The sequence below is a fragment of the Phalacrocorax carbo genome, chromosome 4 (assembly GCF_963921805.1).
Source record: "Phalacrocorax carbo chromosome 4, bPhaCar2.1, whole genome shotgun sequence".
Classification (NCBI taxonomy): domain Eukaryota; kingdom Metazoa; phylum Chordata; class Aves; order Suliformes; family Phalacrocoracidae; genus Phalacrocorax; species Phalacrocorax carbo.
The window spans coordinates 81,411,185-81,424,719 of record NC_087516.1 but is presented as its reverse complement, the minus strand read 5'-3'; the positions used below and the strand labels follow the sequence as shown (position 1 = coordinate 81,424,719).

General features: G+C 49.0%; 1 protein-coding gene across 2 annotated transcripts in view; it reads left to right on the top strand.

Moving 5' to 3' along the window:
* Positions 1-13,535, top strand: part of FRAS1 (Fraser extracellular matrix complex subunit 1) — a 173,103-nt gene that overhangs the window by 145,873 nt on the left and 13,695 nt on the right. For both annotated transcript variants that reach the window (XM_064450662.1, XM_064450661.1), the window contains 14 exons: positions 316-495; positions 2,558-2,682; positions 3,361-3,501; positions 4,446-4,673; positions 4,958-5,071; positions 6,108-6,258; positions 7,319-7,478; positions 7,961-8,123; positions 8,593-8,839; positions 9,779-10,123; positions 10,432-10,592; positions 10,978-11,125; positions 12,038-12,243; positions 12,716-12,872. In XM_064450662.1, coding sequence (XP_064306732.1) covers positions 316-495; positions 2,558-2,682; positions 3,361-3,501; positions 4,446-4,673; positions 4,958-5,071; positions 6,108-6,258; positions 7,319-7,478; positions 7,961-8,123; positions 8,593-8,839; positions 9,779-10,123; positions 10,432-10,592; positions 10,978-11,125; positions 12,038-12,243; positions 12,716-12,872 — 2,526 coding nt within the window. The remainder of the gene's footprint in view (positions 1-315; positions 496-2,557; positions 2,683-3,360; positions 3,502-4,445; positions 4,674-4,957; positions 5,072-6,107; positions 6,259-7,318; positions 7,479-7,960; positions 8,124-8,592; positions 8,840-9,778; positions 10,124-10,431; positions 10,593-10,977; positions 11,126-12,037; positions 12,244-12,715; positions 12,873-13,535) is intronic.

The following is a 13,535-nucleotide window of genomic DNA, read 5'->3' as shown; positions in this document are numbered from 1 at the left end:
GGCCTTTGAAGTTTGGGACATGGGGAGAGTTCACGCATGTAAGGATTAGTTCTTTGGCTTCTGACAAACTCACTGAAAAAGGTAGAAGAATTCCCCTTAGTATCTTCATATTGTCTAGATTGCCTGTTAAGACCTTATAATATTACCATCCCCATGATTAATGCCGAGGCGCACGGTACCTGGTTTGGAATTATCGGTCTGGGAGGTGTTTGTGTGTATGTTGTCTTTTGCTTGAGCACAAGTACCTGATTTGAATAACACCAAGGAAAGGAGGGTGGCTGTCTCCTAACTCAGCTTTGTATTTAACCCTTTCAGAGGACAGATTTCCCCCCTCCATCATCGCTAACAAAGGGCTGGTCTTAGATGAGAACTCAGCGAAGACCATCACGACCCTACAGCTCTCTGCCACTGACCAGGACAGCGAGCCGACCCAGCTCCAGTACAAGCTCACCAAGCAGCCACAGCTGGGGCACCTGGAGCATGCGGCCTCCCCAGGTTAGCAGGGCAGTATTTTACTCGGTTGGGTACTCCTAGCAGCAAGGCACTGGAGGGCTTTTGAACCCTAAAGATTCACGGCAGGACAAATGTGCTTGGAGGCAGCAGCAGAGAGTTATGTTTCTTGTTAGAAATCAAACGGTCATTAGCCCAGAGAGTTGGAGAATAGGGTGAGTGGAGGCAAGGTGGACCGATAATCACAGATGAGGATTTATTCGGCCTCTGGGTGAGTTTATGCCCCATGGTGACTTTGCAGATCAGTCCAGCTTGCTGCTGGCTGAATCTCCTCTTTCAGGACCTAATGCTGCATTTGCATGACAGGCAAACCTTCAGTCTTTTCTGTGACCACGTATAGTACAACTCCCAGAAGAATCCATCCCCTAATGTCCAAGGTAATAGAGCCCACCTTGTTGAACAGACAACTTGCTTTCAGTTCCCGGCTTGGCCTGTATGTCCCTTGAACCCTAAACACCAGCCTCTTTTCCCAGCTGTGCTTTGGAGAGAGGAAGGGAACTAACCGCTGCGTTAGTTTAAAAGGAAGCTGCATTGTGGTGCGATGGATGCGCTGGATAATGAATTCTGGTAGTTCGGAGAGCACGGGGTTGCTTGGTCCTGTGAAACTCTGACAATAATTACTTGCAAATGTGATCTGAATTTGAGAATTGCCTTCCATGCCCACTGAGAGTATGAGTGTCCTACTCCTCTCTGACTGAATTAGTCTAAACCTCTGCTGTCATATAATATGCTCCTCTGATTTAGAATATACTCATCTACAATTATATTTCTTCTTAGGATTAGATTTCTCATTAACGTGAGATGAAAGTGGAAATATCTGCTGTGTGTTTTCAAGATGCAGATAGTCCCTGTGCAGCTCAGTTTTAGTGTGTGTTTTGCCTCATCTTCTCACAGCGTAAGATGTCCTCTGGCAAGCACATTGAAAGGGTAGGAATAATGAATGAAAGTTATAATAAGCAAGCCCCCTGCTGAGAGAAAATTAAAAACTTGCAATATTTTTGTTTAAATTGCAAACTAAATGGTGAATCTTGCACTTTGGAGACCTGAAAGAGCTGGATTAAGGATTTTATTCCTCCTGTTATTTAAAATAGGATGATTCTGCTTTCTGTGCTTCTTCATGTCCGTGATGGACTGAGAAAGATAGAGAGTCACACACTGTGAAAGAGTGTTCTCCTGGTTTAAATGACCTAAACCTAAGGACAGAGTACCGGAGTGTTCAAAAGAGAACACAAACCTTTAAAGCTAATGAGCTCTGAGGAAACCTTGGCCAGTCATCCAGTTTTGGCTCATTTATTCCTATCAGATCCTGGTATCATTCGTAGTGTGGCCAGTACTTGTCAGTAGCCATTTAACATGACAAACTGGTGAAAAACTTTTTGCCAGGGTTTTTGTTGTTGATAAGAGCAGTAAAACTGTCAAAGGCAGCGGTAGGAGTTAAAGGCTCCAAGTGCTTTTTAAAACGCTTGCCAGGTGCCTTTCTGTGTCGCACCTAATGACCTGTAACAATGGTGCTTTAAGTCAGTGTTGAAAATGGGGCTTGGTCTGTTCTGAATGCAGGGGCACAAGGAGGGGAAAAGAGAGCAGGGAGTTTGAAGGCTTTTTTGAAAACTTCTGTGAGGCCAGGAGACCTTTTGCCCACGCTCAGTGATGCCCTGGTTAGAGCAGTCCGGCACAGGAGTGAAAAATCGAAGCGTTACACCTCCTGTTTTTCTCGCAGCTTCCCTCTCGCTCTCTGCCCTGAGAGGCCCGTCACCAGCAGGGTGCCCCAGCAGTGTGAGGTGCCACTGTAGAATTGTAAGTCTGGGAAGAAGTCCATTCTTCTTTTTGCAGAAGGGGTGCCACTAGGTTAATTTAAAAGTTGTTGAACAGAGTTTTTAGGAGGCTCCATGCCAGCTAAATCCCTGGCTCGCCGAGGTTCATGGTACAGCCTGAACTGGAGCAGAACAAGCCAAGACTGAGCGCTTATGGCTAGATATGTCCAGCTCCCTGTGTTTTTCCCTGCCTCGCTCTTTCTATTGCACATTTTCCCCTATTGTTCTTTTTCTAGGGACAAAAATTAGTTCTTTCAGCCAGGCAGACTTGGCCTCTCGCAGCATCCAGTACGTCCACACCAGTGACATTGAAAAGCATACGGATGAGTTCACCTTTTCTGTTTCTGATGGAACAAATGAGGTAAGTCCCAGCATCTTTTTTTGCCTGAGTCAGAGCAGGCACCTGATTCTGTAGGATGTGATAAGAGTCCGTTTTCATCTTCGTGCTTGCAAGACAGTCACACATAGCGAAGGAAATGAAACAAGCCACACGTGGGCTTGTCCTTTGGGCAATGGTGGGTACTCTTACTTCCCCTGCTGTGAGAGATCTTACGTAGCACAGGGAAGGGAGCGAGCCCTGTGAAGGGGAGGGCGAGCCACCTGAGATGTAGCCCCATGAAACTGGTTTACCAAGATTTCAGTTTCTGGTTTTCATCTGCTTACCAATTGCTCCTGGAGCTCAGCTTTGATCCAGCGCACTGACAACATACCCAGAAGCAGTGAGACCCTTGAGAAACGGCTCCTTCCTACCCTCTGAAAGGGAAAAATCAGGGAGATCAAGGAAATACAGGGAGAGGGACAAAATAGAATCAGGAAGGGAGGGAGGATATCACAGAAGGAGGAAGAATAAATTAGTGGGGAGGGATAGAAGAGGTCATGTTCAAAAGATCTGAGCTTAGAAGTTCTTGTTTACTCACTAAACAAGGCCAAAACAAAGTGACCTAAACCCACTGTGGTCTCCTTAAAGCGTTACTGTTTCAGTGTAGTTGCACTCTTGGTGGAGTGAATTCATCAAGAGAGGCCTTTCCTCCTGTTCCAGGTGAGCCAGACGTTTGACATCACCATAAACCCTGTGGATGACTCCTTACCTGTAGTGCAAAGCCTCGGGATGACAGTTCAGGAAGGTGTGAGAAAAACCATCACAGAGTTTGAGCTTAAAGCAACAGATGCTGACACAGAGGTAAGGCAAGAACCCCGCCTTTGCCTCCTCCCTCCCCTGTTCTGCTGCACATCTGCGCTGTCAGAAAATGGGCTTCTGTTCAAAGACAGATTGTAGTGAGTGTCATCTCCCCCTGTGATCATACCCTGTCTCATCACACCACCAAACAAACAGCTTGTGGGAAGCCCAGTTTGTATACAAGGAGATGAATGAGTGTTTGAGCAAAGCAAAGCCCTGGCTTGAGGAACAGCTTCATCTGGGATGTCTCTCAGACACATAAGCAAGAAACCTGCATGGAGAACATTTAGAAGTTGTGATCAGAGCTAATCCTTGCCCTGTCCCACCTTCTCTCTGACCATTGTGGATTTGAACTGAGTTTATGCCTAGCCTTGACACTGAGTTTATGCCTAGCACAGATGAAAATGACATTTCGTTGTCCTCCTCCTGGGTCTGGCCAGAGGCTAGGTGGTGTCCTGTTGTCTCTACCTCACTGCGCTGCAGCTTCCCTGCAGCAAGAGAGCTCTTGGCTGCCTGTTATTGCCCTGAGCCAAGATGCTGCCCCAAAGGCTATCACTGCTTCCACACTGACAGAAGTGACAGGGGGCACGTTGCTTTGAATGGCTGCAGCGTGGGGGACTGCTCTTGTGTTCGAGGGGTTGTCACAAAGGCAGGAGCTGTCTCAGACCAGCCAAACCAACAGTTCGGTGTGATGTGTCTAGCCTAGCTCTCCCTGATTGGGGTTGTTTTGTAGATAGCCACCATGGGAGAGGGATAAAGACAGGGCAGGGCTCAGGGTGAATCAGTTCAGCGTGTGGTGCTGCGTTTCTGCCCCTGGTTGGAAACACTGTGCTAGGAAGGCTGTCTGGGCATAGAGTCCCTCTGCAGGTATCTCGAGCTGGAAGGACCTGCCTGTTCTGGTCCTGGAGTCTCATCGTCAGCTTTGCCACTCTGTCTCCTTGGTGCAGGCTGAGTCCATCACGTTCACAGTCATGCAGCCCCCTCGGCATGGCCTGATTGAACGCACCAGCAACGGGCAGCGTTATCGCCAAGCCACCACTTTCACGATGGACGACATCTACCAGAACCGCATCAGCTACAGTCACGATGGTAGCAACTCGCTGAAGGATCGCTTCACTTTCACTGTGTCTGATGGGACCAATCCCTTCTTTGTTACGGAGGATGGGGGGAAGAAGGTAAGGGGAGGAGAAAGGATGTGAGGGAGACCACCTATAGCTAATAGAAAGCTTCCTCCTCTCAGAGGAGGCGAGACTTAGCTGCTGTCGCTCCACTGAAGATAAGGCCCGAGTATTCTCAGTTACATAATGCCATACACTTCTGCCCTGGTGTCCCAGCCTTTGTGTGTGCAAACTCACCCCGGGACCTTGATCCCAACAGAGCTGAAGGGAGCAAAGTTGGTAATACGGTGGATGAGGCTCTGACTCCCAAAGTAACAGCCATCTCTCTGAACTTCTGTCAGGTTGTGACAGCAGCACCACAACGTTTCAAAGTGGACATTCTCTCTGTGGATGATGGGACACCCAGGGTCGTCACCAACCTGGGTTTGCAGTGGCTGGAGTACGTCGATGGCAAGGTAGCTGCCTGCCTGGGTTCAGCTCAGATCGTTTCTCTGGGTGTTGCAGAAGAAGCTTCACAGGGGAGCCTCCTCATCCTTCAGCATTTTTATTTTTGTGATAGTGAACACGTGTCCTTCTGTGCCCACGAAGTGCCTTGGAAAAGGCAGAGGCGTGCAGGGATGCGGCATGTTTTCAGCTTTGCTGATGGCAGAGAAGTCTTGATTATGTGTTGCAGCAGCAATGGTAGAGATAACATGGCGTAGGGGTTTCTTGCTGTGACGTGCCTTTGTTTTGCTGAAGTCCAAACAAACTCCCAGGAAACTCTTATGCGTGTTTTTGAGGACCCAGCATTAACTGCAAATACTTGGGTTCTTCCCAGGGAAAGGGTTTGGAAGACACTGTAGTAAGAAATTGTATTAAGCAGTGGCTATCTTGGCTCAAATTCCTGACTTGAGAAGAAGGACTCCTGCAGCCTCAGGCAGTTCAATTCTCTCTTTTTCTCCTGCTGTTAAAGGTGTTTTCTTTTTCAAGAGAAAGCAAAATGTGGTGGAACTGAGGCACGTCGTGCAAGGTCACTTGAAAGAGGCTTAGTGCAGGCTCACTAAAGCAGTATGAACTGTCCTGAGTGAACTGTTCAACTTGAGGCGGTCTGCAAATGTTCTGGGCAAAGCCAGGCCTCACCTGAGCATCAGCACAGTTCAGGGAGCAGTGGTTTCCAGGTGAAGCCAAAAGATTTGTCATAGCTTTTTAGCCCCAGCTAGACAGGGCTGGGCAGCTTGTTCTGAATTTGCTTGTCTTTGAGCCACAACAGTTTTTTATTAAACAAACCAGATGTGAGGCAGAATTTGAACCCTTCCTGTGCTGTCAAACACCTTGTGGGGCATCTGTCTGTTCCAGGCCGCTCTGTGTGCTCTGTGCTTTCACATCCCCTAGCTTTTCCCCCCTAGAGCACAATTTGACAGAGGGATGGTGGGGCTTTTTGGATAAACAGTCAATCAGACTCGCACTGCTGGATCTCCAGAGTTTAACTCCCTTGGTTTGGCTTTAATCCAGGCAACCAATCTAATCACTAAGAAGGAATTACTGACGACAGACCCTGACACAGATGACAAACAGCTGATCTATGAGATAACAGCTGGTCCCAGAAATGGTTATGTGGAGAACAAGCTGAAACCAGGGACAACCGTGACCACCTTTACACAGGGTATGGAGGTTGAGCTGTGTACTGTTGCTTTTTTCCTTCGGCTCCTTCAGTTTGTCAAGATAGCTTGGAGGGGGGAGGGGGAAAGGTGGGAGGGGAGAAGACATGGGGCAACTCTCAAAGGAGCGTCAAAAATAAGAATTGAACTTTGCTGTCGATTGCAGAAATCCTATAATTTCTTATAGATGCCAACCTGTGTCCTGTAGCACACCCAGGTTCTCCAGACTTGTTAGAGCTGGAGATTTGACTTGGGATGGTAAAGCGGAGTTGTAGATATTACAAGTGGATCGAATCATCACAAGGCCTGGTGGATCTTTAGCCAGCAGTGCAGAGTCAACAACGTGAGGGAAGTTCACTGTTGCAGGACTCCAATAGGAGGGGGAGGTGAGGGAGTAACTGCTTCCTATACCACTGTACTCGTTCTGGTTGCTGCTCCCTCCAGACTCCCTCAGGCAGGCTGAGAGTAAACACGCAGCACAGCCTTTTTTAGAGTTTTTTAGCATTTCTACAGTTCGCAGAGCCCCACACCACACTGCATTCAGTCCTACACAAATGTCTGCCTGTCCTTTCTCATCAGGCCCTGCCAGCCACACCTGGCCTCCTGTGTGCTCAGGGAAATAGATAAAAGGGGGAAGAGACCTACGCTATTTTAGGGTGGAAGCTTGGGAAACATATATTATACTGCAGAAGGTCAGAGAGCCCAAACCATCTAAGTGGTGAGAATGAGCCTTGTTGGGACATGCCAGCTTATAGAACAGAGGTGAAATATGTACTGCCCAGGCAAATTCTTATTTCTTGCATTTCATCAAAGCTACTTTAAATTCACCTTATATTTAAGTATGAGCCATTATGGATAAAGACTAGGCAAGGGAATGTCTTGTCACAGCTTGAGGCTGGCTCCTACCACAGGTAAGACCAAGGAAGTTAGAAAAGCTGCTGCAGCATGAAGGGCGTGTGGAGAACCCAATCCCTGGGGCCATGCGGATGCGTGTCTCTGCACCGCTCGTCTATAAAGCTTCTGTTAAATTTCTGGGTTGGCTCATTGGATGTCTCCTCCCGGCAGAGGACGTGAACCAGGGCCTCATTCGGTACGTGATGCATGAGGAGAAGGTTCAGGAGACCATGGACAGCTTTCAGTTCCTAGTGAAGGACAGCAAACCCAATGTGATCAGTGGCAACATCTTCCATGTCCAGTGGTCTCTCCTCAGCTTTACACACACCAGGTAAACGGTATGGGGTTTACAGCACTCTTCTGACAGATGGGGTCTTATCTGGAGTGAGGCAGGTTATGCTCTGTAATATATGATTGGACCTACAGCATGGAAATGAAATTCTGGGGCAGTTACCATCATTTCTGCCTGTGTTTCACTGGCACCCATTCAGGACTGAGACATCCCTGCTGTGCCCTGTAGCACCACTCGTGGCATTCCCGTTGACTTAAGGCTGTTGATTCCTGGGCGGGGGGCGGCAGCAGCAGCCGGTATGGGAGTGGGAGCTCATGTGCCTGGCAGTGAGGAGAAGTGCCCACTGGCTTAAACCATGGGTTGATGAATAGCTGCCATCTGCCCAAGTCTCTCATTATTAGTGCCCCTCAGCTTTTCCTCAGAGCCAACAGTCAGCCTGAGTCTGTGGTGCTGGGTATCAGTGCAAACACAGAGGGTTTGCTCCACAGCCTGTTACTTGTATCTGCTTGATACGTTTCCAGCTACAACGTCAGAGAGAGCGCAGGCTCTGTGAGCATCACCGTCAGGCGGATTGGTAACCTCAACCAGTACGCAATTGTCTTGTGCCGCACAGAGCAGGGAACGGCCACCTCCAGCTCCGGTTCACAGCCGGGAGAGCAGGACTACGTGGAGCACGCAGGGCAGGTAGGCTGGGGACACCAGGAAAGGGAAGGTCTGACCATGCGTGCCATCAAGCCTGGATGAAGGAAATGAGAAAACTGATAAAAACACAAAGGAGACTATTTCCTTTCTGAAAATGTGTGGTTTATTTGCTTTCAGAAGAGGGTCTCTTCTTTTCATCAGTTTTTTTATGTGGGCAGATAAGCTTTGCAGCGGTGTTCTGACAGACCACCGATGTTACAGGCTTGAGCAAGTAGGAATGGCATTCCTGATCATGCAAAGGGCTAAAACCATGGCTAAGATCAGAAGAGGTAGGGGCCTACGTGCAGCATTTGCCGCTGCCTTTGACCTCCACTAGCCATTTATCCTTGGTTAAGGGCAGTGTCTGATGCCGCCTGTGCACGGGGTGTGTGACTCAGGCAAGGGTAAGACAGGAAGGACAGAAAGTTTCAGACCCCAGTCCAAAGAGAGCAGTCCACTTGCTGCCTTCCAGGTGCAGTTTGAGGAGCAGGAGGACACCAAGGCCTGCACCATCGTCATTAACGATGACAACATCTTTGAGGGCATGGAGAGCTTTGCCGTGGAGCTCAGCATGCCGGCCTACGCTCTGCTGGGGAATGTCACCCGGGCCACGGTCACCATCACTGACGCAGAGGACGAGCCCACCCTGCAGTTCGACAGGAAGACGTACCACGTCAGCGAGAGCGCTGGTGTTCTCTCTGCTCCTGTTGAAAGGAAAGGTGGGTCGAGCTGGGCAGAATGACTTTCTGTGCTCCTGTGGGGCTCTGTGGCACAGGAAGGAAAGTGGCTTCGCAGGTGCTGCTGAGGGTGAGACATGCAGAGCCCGAACCCGCATGGCAGAGAGGGTGGATGGGGAGCCCTGGAGACTGTGACCAACAGTAAATTGGGGACAGAGAGAAGTGAAGCACCTGTGGACAGACTGTGAAGTGTACATGGCTGCCTAGAGCTTGGATTTTAGTTCTGTACTTTATAGAAAATAGAAGCAGTTCAGGGCCTGTATCCTGCAGTCTTTTATCACAAGACTAGGGTTACTGCAAAGCCACTGCAGAGTCTTCGCAGCATAAACCCTTGCCAGGCTCAGGCAAATGACTGTTTCCTGTTGGCAGGCAAATAACAGCGACCTCCAAAACAAGTGTTGTTCCGTGGGGTTTCCTTACCTATGATTTTGGGGTGATTCTCGATTTTTTGGAAGTAGCTTTGTGGTGCAGCTGAAACAATGAGCAACAACACAGGGCAGCTGGCTTTTAATTTTTTTTTCCCTTTCCCAGCTCTGCTGTGAGGGTCACCAATACCAGATAAAGCACCTGGTTTTTGGATTCATTTCTCCTCCCAGCAGGAGCAAACCCTTGTATTTATTTGCTGCTCTTTTGTGTTTTAGATACTGTGTTTTATGCAGACCCTGTCACTGTACTGGATATTCTTTAATAGGCAAGTGCCACCTGTTTCCTGATCATAATAACCAGGAGTGCAAATTCGGCCTATGCCTGGAAGCCAGACCTAAAGCAGCTTTCAAACAAGTTTAGGAGCAGGGATGGTGGTCTTTTTCAGTCCTCACCCTCTTTTCTGAATGCTGCATTATTATTTAAGTGAATGGTGTCTCCACCAAATAGAGTAAAAATATTTCCATAGAGTTATGATCTTTTTTTGTTGCATCTTAGGGGATACCAGCAGCACTGTGTCTGCCATCTGCTACACTGTCCCCAAATCAGCCAAGGGAAGCAGCCTTTATATGCTGGAATCCGGCTCCGACTTCAAGTCCCGGGGGATGGCGGATGACAGCCGCGTTGTTTTTGGTCCGGGTGTCACCACGACGACATGTGACGTCACGCTGATCGATGACAGCGAATACGAAGAAGAAGAGGAGTTTGAGATCGTATTGGCCGATGCCTCCGATAATGCACGCATTGGCAGCCGGGCTTCAGCCAACGTCTTCATCGGTGGACCCAACGATGCCTCTACAGTGTTCCTGGGGAATGCTACCTTTACCGTCAGCGAGGCTGCAGGTGAAGAATAGCGGGGGGCTCCTCCACACCGCGTTGGGGAGCTTGCCGTGAAAGTGTGCTTTCACCAGGAAGAGGTATCAGAAGGAGCGATTCAGGGCACAGCAGCAGAATTGCAAAAAATCTGCAGAGGGTTTCTGTTCTCCCCTCTGCCCCTGTGGGAAGGTTGGGGGTTCTTCTCTGCGACAGCCTGTGCTGAGTGCAGGAGCAGTGGTGAAGGGAGAAGGGCACGCTGAAGGGAGAGGAGTGGTTTGGGGGTTTGTGGCTGCTTTCTCACCTTGGTTCCCTCTCATGTGCAACTGGTGGTGCAGGAAACATTGAGATTCCAGTCCTCCGACAGGGACCCGATCTCTCAACCCCCATCTCGGTGTGGTGCGCCACTCGGACGTCAGACCCTCCGTCTGCCAGCCCAGGAATCGATTATGTCCCCAGCTCCAGAAAAATAGAGTTCAGGCCAGGCAAGACAGAAGAGGTGAGGAGCCGCTTTGATTCCTGATGAGTCTGCTGTGTCTGGTGACACTTTTCTCCTGTTCATGTGCATACTCTATTTGCCATTTGCCTGTTTTAAAAATCCTCTCAGGGACATTTGAGAATTGTTAATGAATCTGCCAGGCACAGATTCACATATGATCAGCCCTACAGCCAGGGAAGATTCGGTCAGGCCACGTCTCCCAGGATAGAGACAGCTGCCTCTTCTCTGAAATGATATGCATGATTCATCTAAAACTTTATTTGCATTGTTTAACGAATTCAGAAAAGGCCTGATGTAATGACTTTACGTTAGACACCCAAATGTGAGTGCCGGGAGGGATGACAGCTTGGCATCTCTAAAAGCAGGATTTCTGCTTTCCTTCTAGTTCTGCACTCTGACAATTCTGGATGATGCGCAGTACCCGGTGATCGAAGGGCTGGAGACGTTTATCGTTTATCTCAGCTCGCCCCATGGAGCTGAGCTGACAAAGCCATTCCAAGCGATCGTGGCCATTAATGACATCTTCCAAGATGGTAAGTTATCCGTGGCAGCTCTGTCCAATCCATCCTAGGCTCTTTCTCATGCAGCAGGAGGCTAGTCCAGGTTAGGTTATTTCTAGGCTGAATTTAGCCATTCCATTTGGCTGCCATTCCATTTGGCTGCCCCGTTTCTTCCCGTGCTTTGCTGTCCACAAGAGCTTGGAGTCTTTGGGAGCGCAGAATGAACGTTTTCTTGTAGTGTTCCCTCGCCTTCAGCCATGCTTTGACTCCTGCTCAGAGCTCAGTCCTTGTTTCGTGTTTTCTGTGGGCCAAAGATCCCCTTACTACATGAGAAAGTCTCACTGTACATTTACTTTCTCTTGTGTGTTAACATCTCTCGTGTTTGCTTGCCTAAGGAAAGCACACACTGTTATAATATAACTTTGTAGTAGCCTGTAATGATTTCTGCCTTTGTATCTTTTGTTGAGGTCTGCCCTCTTTGCTGCAAACTGTTTGTTCTGTGTCTTTCTACTGACAGTAGGATAACACTTTGAGACATAGCATCCATTTCAGTACTGAGTCCTCGTATAATCTCTTCCTGACATGCCTTGCAAACACACCATCCCTGTACCGTCTTACTCTCCAGTGCATTGCAACAGCACCGAAATATTAGGGAAGGAACAAGTTTCATCAGCTGTTGGAGTAGGTGACTGAGAGGTGACGAGGAGAGATGCCTTCTTTTCGAAGCACTGTGGGGTCTGCTGATCCCCTGCTCTGTAGAGGGGTGATGGCAGTAATGGTCACTTGTTTGTTTGAAACCAAATCCTATATTGAGGCAGCGTGAAGCTGCCGTCTTACCCTCTGGCTGTCAGACTCCATGCAGCAGTTCTAGGGTGTACCTGCCTCAGATAGCTCCTGTCTTTCCGTGGAGCTTGAACACTTGACTCTTTTTATTGCCTCCTGCAGTACCAAGCATGCAGTTCACCAAGGACACATACACAGTGAAGGAGAAGGAGGGTACTCTGCACATCCCCATCTTCCGCACCGGCGACCTGAGCTATGAGTCCTCCGTCAGGTGCTACGCGCAGAGCCAGACAGCAGAGGTCCTGGAGGACTTTGCAGAGAGGAGGAATGCAGAGGAGTCTCGCATCACTTTCTTGAAAGGAGAGAAGGTGAGCTGAACGTGGCTTATGGGGAGAGTGAAGAGATGGGAGAAGTTCAGATCTCCTCCTTGACTCTGCATTGTCAGAGGGAGCTGACGGAGGCTGCCCAAACTGCTTTCATAGCCACTTAAAGTCACAAATTCTTGTGGTCCTGGAAGCGTGATGTGACTCTGAAGGGTTTGCTTGTTTCATGACAAAACTGGTTAAAACGTGAAATATAAATCCTCCTTGTTAGTAGGACTCAGGATTGTTGTAGCAGAGAGCTGTTGGTTTGTGAAAGTAGATGTCTTTACTGCTGTGTCTCATCACGTAACTCCGTGGCTTGTCCGTGCTGAAGTAGTAGCCTTAAAAATAGAAGTGTTTCTTCCAGGATTGACAGTACTCGGACATTAAACCCTAGATAGCAAAGTACAGCTGGCCTTCAAGTGGCTTCAGGGGATTTATGAACATTTGCTGTTTTCTCCTGCTTACTTGGCTTTAGGTGAAGAACTGCAGTGTTTATATCAGTGACGACTCTGCCTTTGAACCAGAAGAGCAGTTCCAGGTCTATCTTGGTAGCCCACTTGGAAACCATTGGAGCGGAGCTAGGATTGGAAAGATGGACATGGTGACCGTAACTATCACCAACGATGAAGATGGTAAGCGATGAGTCTCAACAAGGATGTAAGAGTTGTAGTGTAGGCTGCAGTTCCAAGGTACTCAGTACAGTCTCATCAACAGTTTGCAGTTTAATTCAGCGCACATGAATGCGGCCAGCCACGTGGTCACAGCTCTGTGTGCAGGTCACTGATGTGGTGGCTTTGTGCACTGCACTGGTCTTCAGGGAGGGATTAAATAACAGTGGCTTGAACCCACCGTTCGTCCCGTTTCCCGTTCCCCTGCATCTGCACGGGGAATTGCTGTGCTTCCCCTGGGAGATGTTGCCTTCCCTCCACAGTGTCGCAGCCTGGAGAGATCCGTGGGGAAGAAGGGGGATGGCAGGTCCCTCTGGTGTCACTGCCAATGGGGGCTGTAGCACCATCACGTGGCATGGATTTGAGGACGTGTGGCTTAGTGGGAGGCAGGGGATGGGAGAATCATTTGCCATCCTCTGTAGCCCAATACATGTGTTGGATTTTGCCCAACCCTTTGCCCTAATTCACATCCAACCCTTAGAGCTGCAGTTTTGGCCCCTGCCTTGAGGATCCCCTTGCTCTGAAGTTGTGTAGATAGAGTCTAAAGGAGCCGAGCTTAGCTCACCGCAGTTGCTGAATGCCCTTCGTCTGTGAACAGTCAGCTGGTGTGCAAACCTGGGGCTTTTT